At 37.5% G+C, this 22,956-nt stretch overlaps 1 protein-coding gene across 1 annotated transcript in view; it reads left to right on the top strand.

The window, feature by feature from the left end:
* GUCY1B1 (guanylate cyclase 1 soluble subunit beta 1) overlaps nt 1–22,956 on the top strand; it is a 72,301-nt gene that overhangs the window by 40,469 nt on the left and 8,876 nt on the right. The window contains exons 6-12 of the mRNA XM_089670418.1: nt 1,660–1,890; nt 3,069–3,185; nt 13,124–13,257; nt 15,199–15,396; nt 17,812–18,049; nt 19,797–19,937; nt 20,860–21,014. Of these exons, the coding sequence (XP_089526544.1) occupies nt 1,660–1,890; nt 3,069–3,185; nt 13,124–13,257; nt 15,199–15,396; nt 17,812–18,049; nt 19,797–19,937; nt 20,860–21,014 (1,214 nt within the window). The remainder of the gene's footprint in view (nt 1–1,659; nt 1,891–3,068; nt 3,186–13,123; nt 13,258–15,198; nt 15,397–17,811; nt 18,050–19,796; nt 19,938–20,859; nt 21,015–22,956) is intronic.

Genomic DNA, 22,956 nt, shown 5'->3' with positions numbered 1-22,956 from the left:
GTCTAATCACCTAAAGAGAAAGCTTTAAGGAGAACTAAACCCAAGAACAATAGTGCAATATATTTCAGTTTACAGTTCTTTTTTCAAGCTAAGAACATTTTCAGCAAATACAGACAATACCTGTTGATCTTGCCAGAAATGCCATGTCCTTGTAACTTCCTGTGAGGTGCACTAAAAATTGAATTTTTCCTAGCTATCTTCTGTAAAGCAATGGTTGATTACTTCTAAAGGAATGCTGACACTACAGCTTTTCTCATTTAACACTGAAAGTGCATCAGGTGGTTATAATGAACCAGATCCTCCCATTCAGGAATCTCTCTGGAAACATCATAGTGAAACAAACAGCTATTTCCTCATAGCAGAAAATGGTAGGACTCTTCAACACTGTTTGTAAAAATTCTTGTGATATACATAGATTACCCAGAGGGGAGTGTTTTTTCCTCAACAAAGGTGGAGTTACCCTTTAAATAAGAAAAATAAGTGTGTTTGTGCTAATGATTGGTAGTCTTGTATGGTCACTAGTAACACTTCCATTATAAATGTAATATGGTCCCTGAGTAGTAACTAAACCCCACTGCATATGTAACATAGAATCATCTTTGGTCCCAGTCTCGGTTTTTATTGTACCACATTATTTGTCAATAGAAAAGAATAAACTGATTTTCAATTTGCTATGAATCTTTCTATTTTAATATTTGCCACTTATAGAGAAACTTTAGGTAAAAATTCAAACAGGGTAAACAGGCAGGAAGTTTAATGCAGCAGAGCCATGGTTTGTCTGTTTTGCATTAAAGTTACCTACCTGCATGTCCACCCCTGCACAGTGAGCCGTGTAAGCGCAGGTCACTGTACAAATTCGGCAATGCCAAATCTGACTGAAGTCCCATACATGCGCAGGAGTGATGTCATCCCTGCCCAGCCAAGCAAAGTGAGTGATTGAGACCCGGAAGTCGGCCGCCCGAAGATGTCAGTGGCCCGGTGAGGAGCTCCGGAACGCCGCATCGTTCTATCTAAGATGAGTATAGTTCCGCTTTAACTTAGGACCCTTATGCTGTGCTGATCTATGTTTCCGATTTGTAGATATTTACATGAGTCAGGTAAGCCAGCCCTCACATATTCAGGGAAATTAGGGAATACAAACCTTCTCCCAGCAAACAGCTATAGGCCTCTTCATATTACTCCAATTTAGGTCTCAACTTTTAAAGATATCTCTTATAATCTGCTATACAACTAATGTTAGCTTTCAGGCTCTAGTAAAATAAATATTGGATCCTGATTGGTGGCTTTGATTCAAAGTACCCCTATTCTTTATTTATTAATTTATTTTCTTTAACTCAAATAATAAAAATATTGCTGACTGATAGACAGACAGGAATTTCTAAATTTTCTTATGTAACATGTTATATCCTATCTGCATATAGAGTAATGCTGATTTACTAAAGGACTTTAGAATGTTCGCTTCAATTATCCATCATCTAATAAGGCAATTATTGCTTATTTATTTCATGTGCACATGATTGGATAATATTATTTTTTGTTTAAACATTCTCAACTACATTTAGCAAGTCAGCCTCAATATAAAATAGTGAGTATTAACTAGATACAATATTTCTCTTTTTTAAGGGTAAAATATAACAGTAATTTATTAATTTTGATAAGGTTGTTCAGCAAAGAAATGAGGAATATGACCACACACAATTCTTGATAGAAGAGAAGGATTCTAAGGAGGAAGACTTCTATGAGGATCTGGACAGGTTTGAAGAAAATGGGACCCAAGAATCACGCATTAGCCCCTACACGTTCTGCAAGGCTTTTCCATTTCATATAATGTTTGACAGAGACCTTGTTGTTACACAGTGTGGGAATGCCATCTACAGAGTCTTGCCACAGGTAACTATTTTATGCCTGCGGAAATATTAATTTTCAGTAAATAAGCACATAAGGAAATAATATGATCTGCCTTTACCAGGTAGTCACAAAGACAAGTATGTTCACGTAAGTGACCATGCATACACCCAGTGCGCTGTTTGGCCAAAAAGGACAACAATAAACTATGGGCTAAATGTCTTTCAATTTTTCCAATAGTCTTCTCATTATTATATCTAAAGTTTGCAGTCCATATATTGTTGTGTAAGTAAAATTATCTTCCTCCTAATAAAGGCACAGATATTATTTAATATTTGAACAACATACATTTCCAGCATGTTATACAATTTCTATTATAACATCATTCATTTCCATTATAACACCAAACATTAATCTTCTGAAGGACACAACTGAAGAATCAACACATCACAATGAAGGAGATGCAGGATCTTTGCCTTATCAGGAAAATCAGAGCTTTTTTTAATAAGTCAGTGAAGCAATTAGTGGTGTTGTGCAAAGGCCAGTAACCCATAGCATAAAATTCTACCTTTCTGTAGCCAGTACATCTGATGGTCTGTTATATGTAAATCCTTTTGACCTATTGAATAAGGACCAGAGGAAAATTGGAAACATTTGGTCTGGACCAAACACAACCAATTAGCCTTTCATGGTATCATGGGAGGGACATATTTTTGTGGGCTAAAGAAGGTGTACTGTACAAAATGTGCCAAGGTACCTCAATGATTGGTCAGCATAGTGAAATTATAAAATGCACAACATGTTTCACTGACAGCTCTGATTGAAGTCTAGAGATGTTTCTCAAGTTAGAGTCCAACTTCTCTTGCTAGTACTGGCCAGGACTCCACCTAGCCCAATCCTCCCATGAAATGGAGGATTTTGTTAAAGTTTCTGTGGAATCTTTGTAAGTAGCAGCCCATACAATTATTAAGGATACATGGTAGTAAGAATCCAGATGCAAATCGTATTATTATTATTGTTAATTAGTATAGCATCAGGAAAGTGAAGATATTCAGTGATTATAAGAGACATACTTAAAATAATTCCAATTCTGAAAACAGTGACCTCTTGTAACGGTATATTTTAAGAACACAAGTTTTTTTTTTAGGAAACCATAAATAGAAATACTATACTACTATACCAATTTAATCTGATTTCTTCTTGCGCATTCCATAATTTTACAGCTGCAGCCTGGAAATTGTAACCTGCTGTCTGTGTTCACTTTGGTACGACCACATATTGACATTAGCTTTCATGGTATCCTGTCTCACATCAACACTGTATTCGTCCTGCGGAGTAAGGTAATTGATTTTTAATAAACCTATGGACTGATATGCTGTAGAGATAAGCATTCAATAGATAAAGAACACAAATGTGAAAAGAGCACAGGGAGATGTGGCATTTAAGACAGCAAGATTGTAGCAGATGTTAAATGTCTTTTGTTGAACACTTCAAAGCTACTGACAACCTGACAATATGTTTGTATTCCTGTTTTCACTCTTTTGAGAAGAAACAACCATAAAGAAGAAGCCATATCATCTGACATCTTCAGATTAAAGATTTGAACATTTGTTTCTTACCCCTTATATATTCCGGACCAACTGGTATTCAGCACATGTGAAACAAACATTTTATTAAATGAAAGGGGTTATATTGTGTAAAGTGCATCAACTTATAGTAGCCAGTGAAATATACAGTTGCAAGAAAAAGTATGTGAACCCCTTGGGATTACGTGGAGTTTTGCATGAATTGGTCATAAAATGTGCTCTGAACGTCATCTAAGTCACAACAATAGAAGAACACAGTCTGCTGAACATAATACTACACAAACATTAGATGTTGCCATGGTTTAATTGCACATAACATGTAAACATTCACAGTGCAGGGAGGAAAAAGTATGTGAAGCCCTAGCTTAATGACTTCTCCCAGAGCTAATTGGAGCCAGGAGTGAGCCAACCTTGACTCCAATCAGTGTGATGATATTGGATGTGTTGCTGACAGCTGTCCTGCCCTTAAAAAACACACACCTGTTTTGGGTTTACCGGTTTCAAGAAGCACTGTCTGATGTGAACCATGCCTCGCAGAAAAGAGCTCTCAGAAGACCTACGATCAAGAATTGTTGACTTGCAAGAAGCTGGAAAGGGTTACAAAAGTATCTCCAAAAGCCTTGATGTTCATGTGTCCACGGTAAGACAGACTGTCTACAAATGGAGAAAGTTTAGCACTGTTGCTACTCTCCCTAGACGTGGTCGTCCTGTAAAAATGACTGCAAGAGCACAGCGCAGAATGCTGCATGAGGTAAAGAAGAATCCCAGAGTGTCAGCTAAAGACCTACAGAAATCTCTGGCACATGCTAACATTTTTGTTGACACATCTACAATAAGGAAAACATGAAACAAGAATGGAGTACATGGGAGGACACCACGGAGGAAGCCATTGCTGTCCAAAAAGAATATTGCAGCACGTTTGAAGTTTGCAAAAAAGCACCTGGATGTTCCACAGCACTACTGGCAAAATATACTGTGGACAGATGAAACCAAGATTGAGTTGTTTGGGAAGAACACACAACACTATGTGTGGAGAAAAAAAGGCCCAGCACACCAACATCAAAACCTCATCCCCACTGTAAAACATGGCGGAGGGAGCATCATGGTTTGGGGCTGCTTTGCTGCCTCAGGGCCTGGACGGATTGTTGTCATTGATGGGAAAATGAATTCCAGAGTTTATCAAGACATTTTGCAGGAAAACGTACGACCATCTGTCCGCCAACTGAAGCTCCGCAGAGGATGGATGATGCAACAGGACAATGACCCAAAGCATACAAGTAATTCAACAAAACAATGGCTGCAACAGCACAGAATACGCCTTCTGGAGTGGCCCAGTCAGAGTCCTGACCTCAACCCGATTGAAATGCTGTGGCATGACCTTAAGAGAGCGATTCACACCAGACATCCCAAGAATATTGCTACACTGAAACAGTTTTGTGAAGAGGAGTGGTCCAAAATGACTCCAGATCGTTGTGCAGGTCTAATCTGCAACTACAGGAAACGTTTGGTTGAGGTTATTGCTGCCAAAGGAGGGTCAACCAGTTATTAAGTCCAAAGGTTCACATACTTTTTCCTCCCTGCGCTGTGAATGTTTACATGTTATGTGCAATTAAACCATGGCAACATCTAATGTTTGTGTAGTATTATGTTCAGCAGACTGTGTTCTTCTATTGTTGTGACTTAGATGATGTTCAGAGCACATTTTATGCCCAATTCATGCAAAACTCCACGTAATCCCAAGGGGTTCACATACTTTTTCTTGCAACTGTATGCATATCATAGCCAAATCACTATTTTTTGCTTACACTGGGTTCTTACATTTTGCACATTGGCATTTGTTTACCTAGCTAGCATTAGGAAAGTCATAGTTAAAAAAATATATATTCACTGCTTTAAGTCATATACACAGTTATGTATACAGTACCTACTGGCAAATACAGCACTGGTTAGTGTATGTTTGTGTCCAGGAAAGCTCTTTGAAGTACCTTGCCATTGGCATATGTGGAACAGCAGAAAAAAGTTAGTTATTGAATGTCCCAACAGATTTTAAAAAAGGAATAATCAAGTTATGAGAGTAGGATTGAATGTCAGTAATGCAGATTTAAGTTTTTCAAGCCAGCAATATCAAAGGTGTAATATTTATGGAATGGGAGATTGCCCTGATGGATAAATGTGAGAGACATCAGATAGATTCTTCCATTTGGGGCAAATCAGCAGTCCATAGAATACACTTAACATTACTAATACAAATGCAGTGACCATTATCAGAATGCACAAATGCATTGTTTTTTTTTAATTTATGGGGTGTATCAGCAGACACTGTAGGGTACCTCTTCTGTCCAAGGATAACCACTGAAAACATTTGCAGTGAGCTAAGGATAGTAGCACTGGATGGTCTATGATGAATGAAAAAAGGTCTGATTTAATGAATCCTAGTTCCTAATGTAGCACCATGATGGTAGACTCATGTTGAGTAACAGCTTGGTTTAACCTCAAACACAGCATCTAAACACCCTTCTATCAACCTTGACCAGTCATACAGTGCCTTGAGTTCTGTGTGGTGATCTTTAAAATTTTGGGGAAGGTTTTAAACCCATATTAGTTTTTTTTTTTTGTTTTGTTTTTTTTTGCTGTGTCCCACTGGGAAGATTTGACAGAAAGGGGAGAAAATCTAGTGAAAGATTGTTGTGGCCAGAACGTTTGTACCCATTGGGTAATTTACCCTTTGACAAAAAGGAGAGAAAATCTAATCTAAGATTGTTGTGGCCAGAGCATTTGTACCCATTGGGTAATTTACCCTTTGACAAAAAGGGGAGAAAATGTCATCTAAGATTGTTGTGGCCAGAACATTTGTACCCATTGGGTAATTTACCCTTTGACAAAAAGGGGAGAAAATGTAATCTAAGATTGTTGTAGCCAGAGCATTTGTACCCATTGGGTAATTTACCCTTTGACAAAAAGGGGAGAAAATGTAATCTAAGATTGTTGTGGCCAGAACATTTGTACCCATTGGGTAATTTACCCTTTGACAAAAAGGAGAGAAAATCTAATCTAAGATTGTTGTGGCCAGAACATTTGTACCCATTGGGTAATTTACCCATTGACGCTGGTGACAATTTTCTTTTTTTTCTCTATCACCTTCTTTCTCAGTGACAGTGGTTGCCAGGACAAACATAGGGGTGAAAGGTAGTCCAGCACCTTACTGATAAAGGGATTTCTATTTGTAAAGAGTGGAATTTCCTTTTCAAATGAGGTTTAAAGAGACAGAGTACCATCCAATGATGCCGTAAATATGTGGTATAAAAGGTTCAATGAAATATGTCAGGGATATTGTGAGGACTCATGCATGGCCTGCTGACCATGCTGTATAGGACAGTGATCGCTCCAACACTGGATGGTATTTTCCTTATTGAATCACATGGATCAAGAAATCTGTATCAGACTATATATAGGCAGTATTGATTTGCTTTTCTAGTTGCTTTTGGACACATATCATATAGCATTGCTGAAGCTGTATTCCTATCTGCAGGTTATTCAATGGTATCTTATACTCAGATTGCAACTACTATTACTTGGTCATCCTCACTACACTAGACGTCTGCATTCCTTATCCCCATATGTGTCTTGAGTTGCTATTGTCTACTGCATTATTCCATTCAACTACTAGCAGCCTACAAAAGACTAAGGATATATCTGATTTACAAACTAAGTATTCAAATGTACTACCTAGATGACTTGGAAGGTTTCAGCTTTGCTTTTTCCTAATTGTTGGAGTTGTGTATCATATGGAACTCATATTAGTCAACATTTTTTATACTAAGATTGCAATTTGTATCATATAGTTGTTTGCATGTGCTAGCATCCTGTGTTAGACATGTGCATTCCCTATCCACAGTGGTTTTGTGTTGCTATTGACTGGTGCACTGTCCTATTCAAACTGTTGGCAGCCTGCAACATACATGTGCTATTCCTGAGTACTAAATCAACTAAATCAACTAAAATTGCCTACAATATACTGGATGACTGAGAAGGTTTTAGCTGAGCCTTGATTCCCAATTTTTTGAAGTTGTGTATTATATAGAACCCCCGTGAATAATGGCTTCACGAGATTTTGCAACATAAGAGATTTCTGGCATTGAAAGGTGGCATACAGTTGACTCTTCATCATATGCCCTTGAATATATAGCAGCAATGATTTACAGTCACAGGTTTATCAATGCAAATTTTACAACTCCAAATTCCAAAAAAGGTTGGGACACTTTATAAAATCTACATAAAAACAGAATGCAATGATTTGCAAATTTCATAAACCCATATTTTATTTACAATAGAAAAAGAAAACATAGCAAATGTACTGGGAAAAACATATCACAACTGAGAAAATGTACCATTTCAAGAAAACTCCAACAATTGGTCTCCCCAACTCCCACACATTTACAGAGAGTTGTTAAAAGAAGAGGGAATGCTACACTATGGTAAACATTGCCCTGTCCCACCTTTTTTGGGAATTGGGGTTGTACTTTGCCAGTTTTTTTTTTTTGCCCTGTCCTAACTTTTTTACATGTTGCCATCATTTTCAAAAATACCTTATTTTTTCCCTAAAATGGTACATTTTCTCAGTTTAAACATTTGATATGTTTTCTATTTTCTATTGTGAATAAAATATGGGTTTATGAGATTTGCAAATGATTGCACTCTGTTTTTATGTAGATTTGCAAATTATTGCACTCTGTTTTTATGTAGATTTTACACAACGCCTCAATTGTTTTAGGGCTATATTTTTGGCATTTTGTGACAGACAGATATTTGCTATGATATTTGCTATATACATAGCTACTTTTAAATGACTTATTGTGGATCCTTTTTGTTCTGATACAAACTTGAAAAACAGTTTGTCATTTGGGTTACAATTGTGATAGCAAAATACTGTACGTACATATTGTGGAATCAAGTAATGGGGACTCTCTAATATATTATTATCCTAGTTTATTGATCTTAGCCCATCTTACTTATATTACTGATTAAACTATTAATAAGAACAAAGCATAATGTAGTTGCCAAGGTGCTGCACATGTCATCAGTTATGACACCAGCCATTTGAGGACTTGAAAGTTCAGTTGAGAGCTGACATAAGCACACTGGCAACCTTGACAATCATCACCAGGGGCATGCCTTGAATGTAATTGTTTCGGAAATAGTAAAATCAGCAGGTGTAGTTCTTCTCTAAGCAACTCTTGTATGTCAGACTTTTGGAGAGGAAATAAGTATTACGAACTTTAAATACCTGATACTGCAAAACTCAACACTTTTGCTGGAGTGCTTCCCAGGATACCATCTGCCTGAGAAATTACACAGTTAACAATAGTGACTGGTTTCATATGGACTGTAATTATTCTACCTTTTCTACATTTATAACCAGCAAATTGATCAATGATTTGATATACTTTATCTAGTATGCATAAGTATGTTAAGGTTCTTGAAATTTTAGTTTGTGGCTAGAAATAAAATTTAGATCTGTTAATAATTAGAATATTGGTTTGCGGTATAATCAGTGGCAACTGAAAAAAACATTGAAGGTTGAGGCACACTGACTTTTTAGGGCATTTGTTATGCCTAGCATACATCTCCAGGTGCTTTTCTGTGCCTGGGGAGCATCATGTGTCACATAGATCCTTCCGGGTCCATACTCTTGTACCTGTCAATCCTTCTTTGCATTGGCAATTACCTGTGCATGCGTGCCTGGTGTATTTCCTGAACATGGAAGTTTCACATTCTGGAAATATGAATAGTATGAATATTTGGGTCAATGTGAATGCAAAGAAGCATTAGCTTCTGGGTAAAGCCATTCAAAGTCATTCAATGTTTGACAGGCTTCACTCAACAAGTGTAATATGTATACCACATCCAGGCAGGTGGTCATATTTTATGCTTTATTATAAGCATTACAATTCTTCCCTACACTTTGCAAAACTTAGAAAAAAGTTTTGCCTTCACATACAAAAAGTGGGAAGCTACAGAACCCTCACAGGGGGAAATACAATGATATTAAGGCCAAAGGTGATTTGACATAAAACTAAAAAGAGGTTTCTGATTTCTTGGAGTGGTATTTCCTTAATGACATTTGGAGAACTAGAGTGTCTTACAATGATGCTGTTTTTGAGTTCTATCAAAAATGAGGTTTCCGAAGATAATACTTTTTTATACACAATACACTTCTACTACATTATGCAGACCAGTTTCTATATAGTATAATAAGACAATTAAAATGTCTACAATATTCAAACAACTGCCTAATTAATAAAGGAGCAATCAGATTCATAAATGTGTGCTAAGCACCGTAACTCCATAGCATCCAAAAAACAAAATCACACTGAGCATCCAGATTCTAAACTAAAGTGATGCAAAAAGTAATGATGATATTATGTACCTCATAATAACCAACTAGATTTCCCTTTTTCAGCATTTTAAAGCAGTCAGACAGATTCTTGTTGATTTGGGTGCTCTGGGTTACTACACTTATTATGTATAATAATGTTTGCCTTATTGAAATAAACCTAAATGACATTGCACAGATATTACTGTCAATATATTACCAAATCTGCTTGAATCTTCTATGTTTTCTCATACTTACACAAGTTCCATTAAGGTCTGCATATACATAATTCTAACACACAGCCAGCTTGAATCCAGTTCCACTATATTTTCAGTATATTTCCTTTTAAGGCTATGTTTATCCATGGTTCATGTCTCAGGAGAAAAAAAAAAGGAAAATACAATTTTAAAATATACAGTGAGATTTTATTTGTAATACATAGGATCATAGCAACTCATTATGCCAAGTAAAGACTAAAGTGGAATGTTTATACTTTGCATAGTGCCAAGCCAGGCTAATGAAGTGTCCCTTCCTTTTATTGTGATGGCCATGCAATTCATTGCTGGCTTTCCTTTAATATTAAGGAAAAGGATGTAAAATAATTTTACTCATTTGAATAGCTTAGATTACTACTGTTACATTGGTCTTTTTATCCATAGAAAAACAGTTCGTCAGTCTATAGAATGGTTATACTTCTAATGTCAATGTAATTTTCCACTTTTCCACTTCTACTTATCTCACCTTTTTTGTTATTCTTTTTTTTAATAGCATAGGCTCATAGTAAAGTTTGGAATACAGTAACATTGAAGTTATTGAAGAAATGTGGGCAGGGTTCCAGAAAACACAAAGCTTGTTGTACCTATAAATAAATGGAGAGAAAGAATAGGGACAATAGGCCTAAATTTGGAAAGACACTGGAGTTAAACTAAGGTTAGCTGTATTTATTTTAAAGGGTCAGGTTACCCAAAATAATATTTCATTTTTGTTAAGGACTGAAAGGCAGAATTTTAGAAAGTAAAGCCACCAGTTTCTGCTGTCTCTTGAGATCCCTATTGGATAGATCTTTGAGTTTGAGTTCCTAGGTCTACACATCTGAATGCTGAATCTAAATGTATTGTATAATAAAGTGCAAAACCTTTTTTTTCCTTTTGGATAGGGTAAGGGTGGGTTATAACCCCTGCCAGTTTTTTCCATCTGTGTCCCATTGGGGAAATTTCCTTTCACTTACTGTCAGCCAAAACAGGAAGAGAGAGGAAATTCCTCCTAAGTGAGGGAATTCCAGGGTGTCATCAGAGTTACAAGAACTAGTGTCCTCATTGTTGGAACATTTCCCTTCTATTCCTGTTCTGATGTCAACATAAAATTTGGGATTTTCTTTTTACTTTCACTTTTGATGATAACAGTAAACAGGACAAATAGGGTAAATCTCCCTAACGGTCACAGACAACAATAAAACCTGACAAGGGTTCTGATCTCTCTTCTCTCTATCCAATATGTTAAAAAAGTTTTGCCCTTATTGTAAAGTAAAGTAAAATGCAACAGTGGGTAGTGTAGTACCTACTACTACTATTATTGTATTTTTGTAATTAACTAATCAACAACAAGGATATTGGTGATATCTTTCATAGATTAGGTTTCTAGTACTATTTTGTTAGCTTAGGTTGTAGGAAATTCTAAGCAGGTTTGGTTACTACCAGGTATAATCTCTTTAAGTTAGCAGTACATTCTCCTTAAGTTAGCTTTCTGGTACATCCTCCATAAGTTAGGTTGCCAGTATATTAATTTCTCTTAGGTTAGGTTACTGGTACAGTCTCCTTAAATTGGGTTACTGGTACATTCTCCTTAGGATGCTTTCCAGAACATCCTTCTTAAATTAAGTTGCCAGTACTATCTGCTTTCCGTGAATCTTCTTTAGGAAGGCCATGGGAGCGAATTTATTTCCTGCAATTGCTCGATTTCCCCATCAACATATACAGTGTTGACAGGGGAATCCCTCCCGTGGAGCCATTGTGTCCTTCCGGCGGGGGGGGGGGGGAGCTGTCCCCGCTGGGAGAACACAGTGGTTATTGTTTGCAGCTAAAACAGCCTAGTACATTGAGCCAGCCCATACATGGTTCGAATCTTGGCCGGTTACTGCTGAACTGGCTGAGATTCGATTCGTCTATGACCAGTTTTAGATTAGATTACCGATATATATATATATATATATATATATATATATATATATATATATATATATAAAAATACATATATGTGTTAGGTTACTAGTTCATCTCCTTGGCAAGTAAAAAATTCTATTTTGATTAGGTTACTGGTACATTTTCCTTAGTTTAGATATCTGGTACATTTTTGTCAAGTTAGGATGCAAGTACATTTTCCTTAGTTTAGGTTACCATTAAATTCTCCTTAGTTTAGTTTTCCAGTGCATTTTCCTTAGGTTAAATTGTGGTAATTTCTCCTTAGGTTAGTTTGCAGGTACATTCTTTTTAGGCAAGGCCCCGGGAACAGTGTGCTTAACCACTTAGTGACTAAAGGTTAAACAAATGTTAATACCTGAACACAAATTTCCAACTTTGACATGTGTTAGTAAAACCGTACATATCATTGCAACTAATTTTTGCATCCAGGTGGATTATACTCTATTTTTGTTCAGGACAAATTTGACTTTCTTTTGGTAGTAAATGGTAACTGATATCACCTTTTTTTATTATCAAAGAAAGTTGGGCCCAAAGTAGTAAACAAAAAAATATTTTTTTAATTTAGTTATATAGTTCTTGCTACTGCCATAACCTACCACCAACTTTACTTCTTTCTCCCTGCAAGGAGAGAGAGGTACAATGTATCTCTCCCTCTATTCAGAGGGAAAGAAAACACAAAGGTGCGCTGTACAATGACTGATCACTGTGATGGCCAATCAGGCTATCACAGCGATCAGGTAACCCAGAACCAGGAGTTCCAGGTCCCGATAATTAAGTATGGGACTCCAGGTGAGAGCCCGATCTCTGTTCTGAGAATGTGCTGTGCGGCACGCTCCCAGTACAAAGACAGATACGCATATATTCAGCCCCAAAAATAAAGGCCGACTTCTGTGAGGCCGCATATATGTGTACTGTTAGCGGTAAGGGTTTTGCAAGGTTGCGATACATTCTTCTTAGGTTAGGTTTCTGGTACATTCTCTGTAGATTGATTTGCTAGTACATTCCCTAAGATAGGTTGCCAGTATACTCTCCATAACCTGGAATGTCCTACAATAAATTGAAACATGCAGAAAAGTGACTATGTATTCTAACATAACTCATATCATAATATTTTATTCAAGGAAGGTTTACTTGATGTGGAAAAGTCAGAGACAGAAGATGAACTGACTGTCAATGAAATTAGTTGTCTTCGGCTGAAAGGACAAATGATCTACTTGCCTGAAGCTGACAACATTCTCTTCCTCTGCTCTCCAAGGTAAGCTGTCATGTTTGTCAAATATCTCTGAGCAAATTTTAGAGCAGCCCTTTAGAAAAAAATTAAAAGCTCCAGCTATATTTTATACATCATAAATCATTTGTTTTATGTGGGATTCAGGCACTCCAAATTTATATTTACCAGATTGGATTATTCTCAGGACACTATTTCTAGAAATAGATTCGTACAGTATATTGTACAATATGTTGTTTACATTGTGTCCACTAGTGGAGAACCACGGATTGAGCATCCAGTGCTGGAGTGGAAGGAGCGTGAGTGAGCGGTTTTCTGTTTGTTTAATTTGTATATCTTGAATAAGAAGCAACAGCACACCAGACCTGTCAGTGTCTGTTCACAGTGAGGTCAATGAGATTCCTTAAAAAAAGAAACAAACACAAATGGGTGTCAGACCATAAGGTAAAGATCCTCAGGAGAATTTTAACAATTCACAACTTGATCATAAAAAACAGCCAACGTGTTTCAGGGGCCACACCCCCCCCCCTTCCCTATTGGGGCCACATAAAACAAAAGAAATATGATAAAAATAAAAACACACACGTCACAATCCATAAAACCACCAAAATCAGTAAAACAGTAATGAACCACCAGTATCCCTGGACAGTAATCAATATATGTATTATGGTTGTGTCATTCTGTTACCAAGGCCTGTCTAAATCCAACCACCTATGCTTATATATTGGCTGACCAAACGGTATTATAAATATAAAACTCTCAAGAAACAGTGCTATCTTTTTGGAAAGAAAGTTGTTTACCAATCCTCTCCAAAGCCCATGTCAACATTAATGATGCAAGCTACATGCATTATGTATTTTCATGAATATGTATATGTATCCCACTGTATGACATATTTGTGCCATTACTATTGACCCCATGATGGCATTAGTGGCTGCTCCAACATCTAAATCATTAAAGTAACCTTTCCTAAGTGTAATATTAGATCTGCCATTATTCATTTTCTTCTGAAAGTGCTGGCGATCTGTTTGTTTTGCTCAATAATACTCCCACTTCAGCACTTTCTGAGTCACTGACCAGTAACAAAAATACCTATCAGTAAAGTAGTCCTTTTCTGTATAAACTATTGGTGTTAAAACATTTGAGCGGGAGAGTCAGCATGACAGCCAGGCAACTACAATTTTCAAGTCATGTTTTTCTCAGGAAATAAGGTGTCCAGTCTTATGATATTACTATATTTTACCAAGGAAAATTCCTCCTGCACCTGCACATCTTTATCAACAATTGAAGTCACCCATCTCACTGAACAGACAATAGGAAGGTGTAGAGGAGGGTAGTCAGTTATCAGCCAAAAAAGCTGTGTGATCAGTAATCTCTTATTAGTACGTGGGGCTTTAGGGAATCTTAAACACTCTAAAGATAAACTAAGCCATAATGGAGTCTTGCATACAAAGTAAGGATCACTTTAAAACAGAATAGCTTGAAAGATAAGGGGACCTATTATGCACCCTTTGGATATGAGCATACAAGATGAGATGAGCCTATAGATTCACTTTAAAACATTATCTAAACTGTGTGACAGCCAAACAACTAGCATTTTATGGTGAATTCATCAATGTTAGCTTAGACAACTAGAGTTGTTGTCTATCCACATATTTCAGGAGTTTTTTAAAGCTGTTCCATATCAGCCACATTGATGCCTAAACTGAAAGCATACATGTATCCCTTTAAGTTTACTAAATTAGGAAATACTTTATTTCATTTGCGAGTACTTGTGAGTCAGCTGTGCGATTTAGCAAGTACAAGGAAACTGGGCTTTTTTTAAATAGAAAATGTACTGACAATCCTTTTTCTAAAAAGTATGTTTTCATAATATAAACTATACTGTATTTTATACACAGCCAGGATATTTTTCTGAAAGAGCAAAGTGTATAATTATTAATTTATCAATGTATTCATTTCTTACAGTGTAATGAACTTGGATGACTTGACCAGAAGAGGTCTATATCTCAGTGACATCCCTCTCCATGATGCCACCCGTGACTTGGTACTGCTTGGGGAGCAGTTCAGGGAGGAATATAAACTGACTCAAGAACTTGAAATTCTGACTGATCGCCTTCAGCACACCTTAAGAGCTTTAGAAGATGAGAAGAAAAAGACTGATACGTAAGAAATGTTTAACCATTTTATGGTTATGTCATTGATAAATACTAAGTGCCAACAACTTCCTTGTGGCCACTTCATACTGGATGTTCTAAGTGCACACACATCTCCACAAATATTAGTATAGTCAACATCCTCATATGTTCATTGACAGTGTGCATCAGATAGTCTGCACCAATCAGTGTGAAGGTTTATTCAATTATTCCAACATTAGTTTGTATATAGTATTATCCCTCCTGATGCCCCTGCAGTGAGCTACTAACACCCCCTCCCCCTTCTCACCACCAACAAACACATACTTTCTAATGTAAATGTGAAATGGGACCAATGCCACCCAAAGCATACAAACATAGGATCAATCACTAACAGAATTCAAAGAGTGATTGAATAGAGAGATGAAGGCTTATTTAATAATAGAATCTGACAACAGTCCAAATTGAAATACAGATGGGTTAGCCCTTCTGACAAATGCCTGAATTCCATTTTCCCAGTAGAGACCTTTAATTTAAATTCTTACAAATTTTTATTATTGAAGAAAAAAAATTATATATATATATATATATATATAATATAATTTTTTTTCTTCAATAATAAAAATTTGTATATACCATATTTTTCGCTCCATAAGGGGGGAAAACGTCAGTGCGTCTTATGGAGCGAATATAAAGCGGCCGGTCCGGTATTTCTGCCGCCACCATGTCAGAATATCGGGCCGGCCGCTCAGCTCTTCTCTCCTGCAGGACCTTACCTGTTCCTCACTCCAGCGCTGTACAGTCTTCCCGCGCCAGCTTCTGTGATAGCCGGGTGCCCACTGCGCGAGAAGCGCTGTGCTTTGTGAATGGTTCGGTGTCTTCTGGGACACATGACAGGTCCCAGAAGGCGCCGGGCCATTCACAAAGTGCAGCGCTTCTCGCGCATGCACAGTGGGCACCCGGCTGTCACAGAAGCCGGCGAGAGAAGAGGGAAGGACAACTTCATGGCAGTGGGAGTGGGTACCTGTCAAATTCAGGTACCCGCTCCCCCTCCCTCCCCAAAGGTCCACAGTCTCTGGTCATCTCCTTTACTGTCTGCAGTCCCTGGTCATCCCCTGCACTGTCTGCAGTCTCTGGTCATCTGTACTATGTCCCTGGAATTTTCCCTGTACTATGTCCGCAGTCTCTGGTCATCTGTACTATGTCCACAGTCTCTGGTCATTCCCTGTACTATGTCCGCAGTCTCTGGTCATCTCCTGTACTGTGTCCGCAGTCTCTGGTCATTCCCTGTACTGTGTCCGCAGTCTCTGGTCATCTCCTGTACTATGTCCACAGTCTCTGGTCATTCCCTGTACTGTGTCTGCAGTCTCTGGTCATCTCCTGTACTGTGTCCGCAGTCTCTGGTCATCTCCTGTACTGTGTCCGCAGTCTCTGGTCATCTCCTGTACTGTGTCCGCAGTCTCTGGTCATCTCCTGTACTGTGTCCGCAGTCTCTGGTCATCTCCTGTACTATGTCCGCAGTCTCTGGTCATCCCCTATACTGTGTCTGCAGTCTCTGGTCATCCCCTGTACTGTGTCCGCAGTTTCTGGTCATCCGCTGTACTGTGTCCTCAGTCTCTGGTCATCCCATGTACTGTGTTCGCAGTCTCTGGTCATCCCCTGTACTATGTCCGCAGTCTCTGGTCATCTCCAGTACTGTGTCCACTGTCGCTGGTCATCTCCTGTACTGTGTCCGCAGTCTCTGGTCATCTCCTTTACTTTGTCCGCAGTCTCTGGTCATCTCCTGTACTATGTCTGCAGTCTCTGGTCATCTCCTGTACTATGTCCGCAGTCTCTGGTCATCTCCTATACTTTGTCCGCAGTCTCTGGCCATCTCCTGTACTATGTCCGCAGTGTCTGGTCATTTCCTGTACTATGTCCGCAGTCTCTGGTCATCTCCTGTACTATGTCCGCAGTCTCTGGTTATCTCCTGTACTGTGTCCGCAGTCTCTGGTTATCTCCTGTACTGTGTCCACAGTCTCTGGTCATTTCGTGTACTGTTTCCAGTCTCTGGTCATCTCCTGTACTGTGTCCGCAGTCTCTGGTCATCTCCTGTACTGTGTCCGCAGTCTCTGGTCATTTCCTGTACTGTGTCCGCAGTCTCTGGTCATTTCCTGTACTATGTCTGCAGTCCATTGGTTCAGTATATTTTTTTTCTTGTCTTCCGCCTCTAAAACCTAGGTGCGTTTTATGGAGCGCAAAATACGGTATATATATTTATGTGTGTGTGTATATATATACATATACACACAGAGTATATATACTGTATATATATATATATATATATATAAAATGTATTTTTAATGCAAATGAATTCATGAATGAATGGAAAAAGGTATATGCTAGTTGTTTTTACATTTTTTCTTTGGGATTTTTTTTTCTGAGACATGTTATTATCCTTTTATAGATTGCTGTACTCCGTTCTTCCCCCATCTGTCGCTAACGAACTCAGACATAAAAGGCCAGTTCCAGCCAAAAGATATGACAACGTCACAATCCTTTTCAGTGGAATTGTGGGATTCAATGCTTTCTGCAGCAAACATGCTTCTGGTGAAGGAGCCATGAAGATTGTGAATCTCTTGAATGACATTTACACCAGATTTGACATCTTGACAGACTCAAGAAATAATCCCTTTGTCTATAAGGTGAAATGAACAGCAGTGGGAGAGAACAAGCTAGGCTATATGCCTTGATCAATACAGTTAAGCTAGCCATACATAAGTAGATTTTTGAACGAGGATATTCAATGACTTGATGAATGTCATTCAAATGTAGTTAAAATTTTGTTTGCTTTTAACATTTGATTTTGGAATGATCGGATTTTCTTGAACAAAAAACACAAATTCATGTGTTCAAGAAAAAGTTTCCATTCTGCTCTTTTTCTCATTACTGTGGTTGAAAATTAAGTCAGTACGACCCCACTAATGATTAGAAGATTGAGCAAACTTTTTTAAAATGAAAAATTTTGAACAAAATTCCACTAGTTAATGGGCAGCTTTAAAGTGGTTGTAAACCTTTACACATGCCCACAGAAGTGACTGACCTCAGGTGCTACATAGAGATGAAACAAATCTGCCTACATGAGTTGCACCTGTTTATCTGAAGTGATTTCTTCTCTACAGCCATTCAAAGTACAGAATTTAGAATTCACATTTCTCAGCTCCAGAAGGCAGAGGATGGAGATCTGGTGTTACACATTGCACATCATAGAGAAGGAAACTGAATGTAATCTGAGATCTAAGTGGAGGAATGGACATTCCCTGCCCCACTCCCATCCATACAGTCATATAGGAATACATGTACAGCTGAGGCTGTCAATAAGCTGATTTGTGCTGGAGGGGGCTATCTCCTAAGATTCTGTGAAGTCACCATACCTACCAAAGTTTTGTGCTGGGGGACACTTATCAAAACTCTCTTATTTTTGTAGTTGCTAATCTCTTGCTTCTTTTATTTTTGATTTTCATTATTTTTGTACTCAGTTTGTGTACTAGATTAGCCACTTCTGAAATTTAACATGCATTTGCTTTTTAGGGCCAGTTCACACCATAAATCATACAGGAATATGATGTGTGTTCCTGTGCAATTCACATGCAATACAAGTGCTGGATAATTTCAGTTGAAATACAGACTAAAGTTCCACTTTAGGGCTGGTACACACCAGAAAGCAGTCTGGGAAAGGTGCTTTTCATGGGTGTTTCCCATACCGCACTCAGAACGCACTGCCTTTGTGATCTGCTGCAGGTGCCAATGCATTGTTATCAGCAACCCAAATGCAGATCGCAAAAGCAGTACATTTGCGGGCACCAAATCACAAGATACCATGTGATTTGGTGCAGCGCATTTTTGAAAAGTAATGTATGCACTACTTTTACTGCATTCTAGTACAGTTTGAAGCCCATACAAATGAATGTACAGGAATTGCACAGGAACACGGACCACATTTCTGTGTGATTTAGGTGTTAAGCCATTTCATACCAAAGCGCTACATTTTGGCATAAGTGTATCTAGGCTTTGCTTAGGTACATCTAAGCCCTGCTTAGATACAGAATGCAGTACTTTTGCATCAGTTCACTATTAGATTTGCTGTTACCGTTCAGCTGTACTGTACGTATGGTATTTTTTACTTTCATACTAACCATTTAGTGTGGTTTACAGAAATGAAGTTTGTTGAACACATTTGTGATTTTGATCTTTTTTTGTGATTTTGGTAATTATGATCAAGCTAGGATGACATTTTGATGACACATGAAGCAAAGTGAAAAGAAAATACTTCTAGATCCTAATCAAATTCAGATTAAACTTAAAAACAAAATGCAAAATGCATTTCCCCTACAGCTGTACAAGCTGTACATTCATTACATGGAAATTTAACCTGGCATGATCTTCTTTCAGGTGGAAACAGTTGGAGACAAATACATGACTGTCAGTGGTATCCCAGAGCCTTGCGTTCATCATGCACGCTCTATCTGCCACCTTGCCTTGGATATGATGGAGATTGCTGGACAGGTTCAGGTGGATGGAGAATCTGTACAGGTGATTATTATTCCATAAGAAGGCAACCATCTCAACTCCTATATTTTAAATTTGTGTAATGCACCCCTTCACCTTAAAACTGAGTGAACTAAAAAAATTTTTTGCTACAAATAATTTTCCTAAGTAACATGTAGAGGATTGTTTTTTTTTTTTTCAACCAAAGTAGAGATTTGCTTTTAGGCTCCATGCACACTAGCATTTCTTTTAAGCTAAATAAACGCTGGATACATAACGCTGGTAGTAGCGGCTTTTTAGTAGCGTTGTAGTAGCATTTTAGTAGCGTTTAGGAACATTAGCGTTTTATTAGTGTTTTTACAGTACATGTAGGAAAAAAGCTAGAAAAAGCCGTTAAGAGTGTTGTAGTAACATTTTGCAGCGTTTAGGAGCATTCTGCTGAAAAAAAACTCTCCAAAAACCTTTACCAAAACAATTTTTTTTCTGTTCCTAGATGCTGAAGCTGAAAAAATGCTAATAGCCTAAAATAATGTGCATGGACACCTAGAATAACACTGTTTAGCTTCTAGGAGCAGAGAAAAATGTTAATAACAGCTTCTAGGAACATAGAAAAATGATAGTTGCAAGGAGCTTTAATGCACTTAAGCTGTGAATTTTTATTTTACATAATTTTTTTCCATGTAATCAAAGCCATCTGTTCTGTGCACCCTTTTATTTATTTTAAAATGTTGACATTTAAAAATAAATCCGCGCTGAGTCAATTTACATTAATCAAATACGAAGCAGTCACTTAGCTGCAACTGCGATATCAGTCATAACCATAATTACAATAGAAAGAAGCGGTCATATAAATCATATAATCATCAACAAATAAGCAAAGTGCAAATGTGAAAAATTATAAATAAACCTTTTTATTTATTGAATAAATAAAACACCACTTGTTTTGCATTTCTTTTCTCCCCTCCAGATCACAATTGGTTTACACACTGGAGAAGTGGTGACAGGGGTTATTGGTCAGAGAATGCCACGCTACTGCCTGTTTGGAAATACTGTTAATTTGACCAGCAGAACAGAGACAACAGGGGAGAAAGGGAAGATCAATGTCTCTGAATATACATACCGGTAAGACCAGTTTATTGTTCGAATACCATGGACATATGCCTTTATTTTCGAAATGAACAGCTATGAAATTTTTCAAAGCATAAAGAAAATATTTAATACTTTTCAGTACTTTCAAGGATAACTGTACTTTTGTACAGATATCCTTTTAATGACTCCCATTACACCCCCCACCAAACTCTTATACTCACTTGTGCATGATCCTGGCAGATCCATGCTGTGTTGCCCATGGGGAACCACACAGTTGCTACTGTAGTCTTTTGCATATGCACAGACAAATCCCTTTTATTCCTAAGAAGACGTTATCTGTCATCTGACCCAACAATAGATGGCCATTAAATGGAGAATCTAGCTTGTTTCCATTTTCACATACTGTATATCCTGTGGTACTTCATTCTTGAAAAAAAAAAGCTGCTTGAAGAGTTTGAAACATCACTGCTATTTATTGGATAGTGGAGCTTTTTTTTAAGTGGTTGCTTAACAATGTACTGTATAAATAAAAGTGCTATTTTTGCATACCTTTCTTGGAAGCCCTTGGTGCAGGTTGTCAGTTTAATGAGATTCTTACTATACAGTTCAATGGGATAATAGTATAAGACTTCAGGTTTATATTTACAATTTACTTTGACTATGTTAGTTATATTATTGTATTTCAGTAAGAAAGGTACTAATGAAAGGGGTTGATAGGCTGTGGCTTATTTTTTTATGTTTCCCTTGAGTTGGGTACGGATTAATTGGGGCATTTTTTAGCCCATAATGGTCTCCTAACTTTATGACCACAGCGTATAGCATATATAACGTTTCACTCTCTAGACTGGATATAGCATACAGGCAGTCCCCGAGTTAAGAACATTTGAGTTATGAACGACTCGTACTTACAAAAGGAGGGAGAGAGAAACAAAAAGTGAGAGGATATCCACACCTAGGAAGGGAAATTCACTACTGTAAGAGGTATCATGGGAGAAAGGTGTATCCACTGAAGGTTTATCATCAATCCTTGTTTCCACGACAGCCCAAAATTTTCAAAATCCAATTGTCACAGGGACAGAAAGTGAAGTGAAATCTTCTAAACAGGGGCACACAGAAAAACAAACATTACAAACATTTCCCTATGCTATCCAAAAAACTCAAAAATATTTTTTTGGGCGGGGCCACACTTGAAAAATTTACTTGTTCGAACTTACATACAAATTCAACTTAAGAACAAACCTACAGACTCTTATCATGTTTGTAACCTGGGACTGCCAGTATTTATTCCATTAATCATTAAGAGCCTTTTTGAGCATCCTTTTGTTATAGCTATAGGAACCTTTATTGGCTCTTTCCATTAAATATGGCAGTTTATATTTTAAAAAGGTTTTAAAGGTTTTTACTTGGGGGCCGGGGTAGAAGGGTACAGTCATTGAAATTCTGGTAAGTTTTTTCTTTGTTTTTTGTAATTGTGGTACAAGTGGGGGGTTTTTGTTTTGTTTTTGGCCTTTATTAGAGAATCCCATAGGTTGTATACTTTGTCCCATTAAATGTTTCTTTTTGAGTCACAGCTGTTTCCTCCTTGTTTTCTTTGAGTCACAGCTGTTTCCTCCTTGTTTTCTGAGTACCTTTTTGTTTGATTTTTTTGGTGGGTTTTTGAGATACAGATGGGATTTTTATCTAACTACAAAAACCTCTCCTGTATACATTTTGTACTATACATACATATTTAATCTAGTTGAAAAACAAAGACACAAATCCATCCACTTCAACCCAAAATAGGAAGAAAAAAACACACACATTGAAGACCTCCATATACATATGATAACTTCAACTTTCTAGAAATACATTAATTAGAGGTTCTATATACATTATTCTCACACTCTACTGTTGTTTAGTTCTTCCTTCCATGATTGTAGTCATTGTGGCACTATTACCTTAGCATCTAAAGAACCAGGAGTAGTTGCAGTCTGAA

Source organism: Staurois parvus, unplaced genomic scaffold (genome assembly GCF_062004578.1).
Source record: "Staurois parvus isolate SC_StPar_1 unplaced genomic scaffold, SC_StPar_1.0 ptg000090l, whole genome shotgun sequence".
In the NCBI taxonomy this organism is placed as follows: Eukaryota; Metazoa; Chordata; class Amphibia; order Anura; family Ranidae; genus Staurois; species Staurois parvus.
Note: the sequence above shows the minus strand (reverse complement) of the source record. Positions and strands in the feature narration are given on the sequence as shown.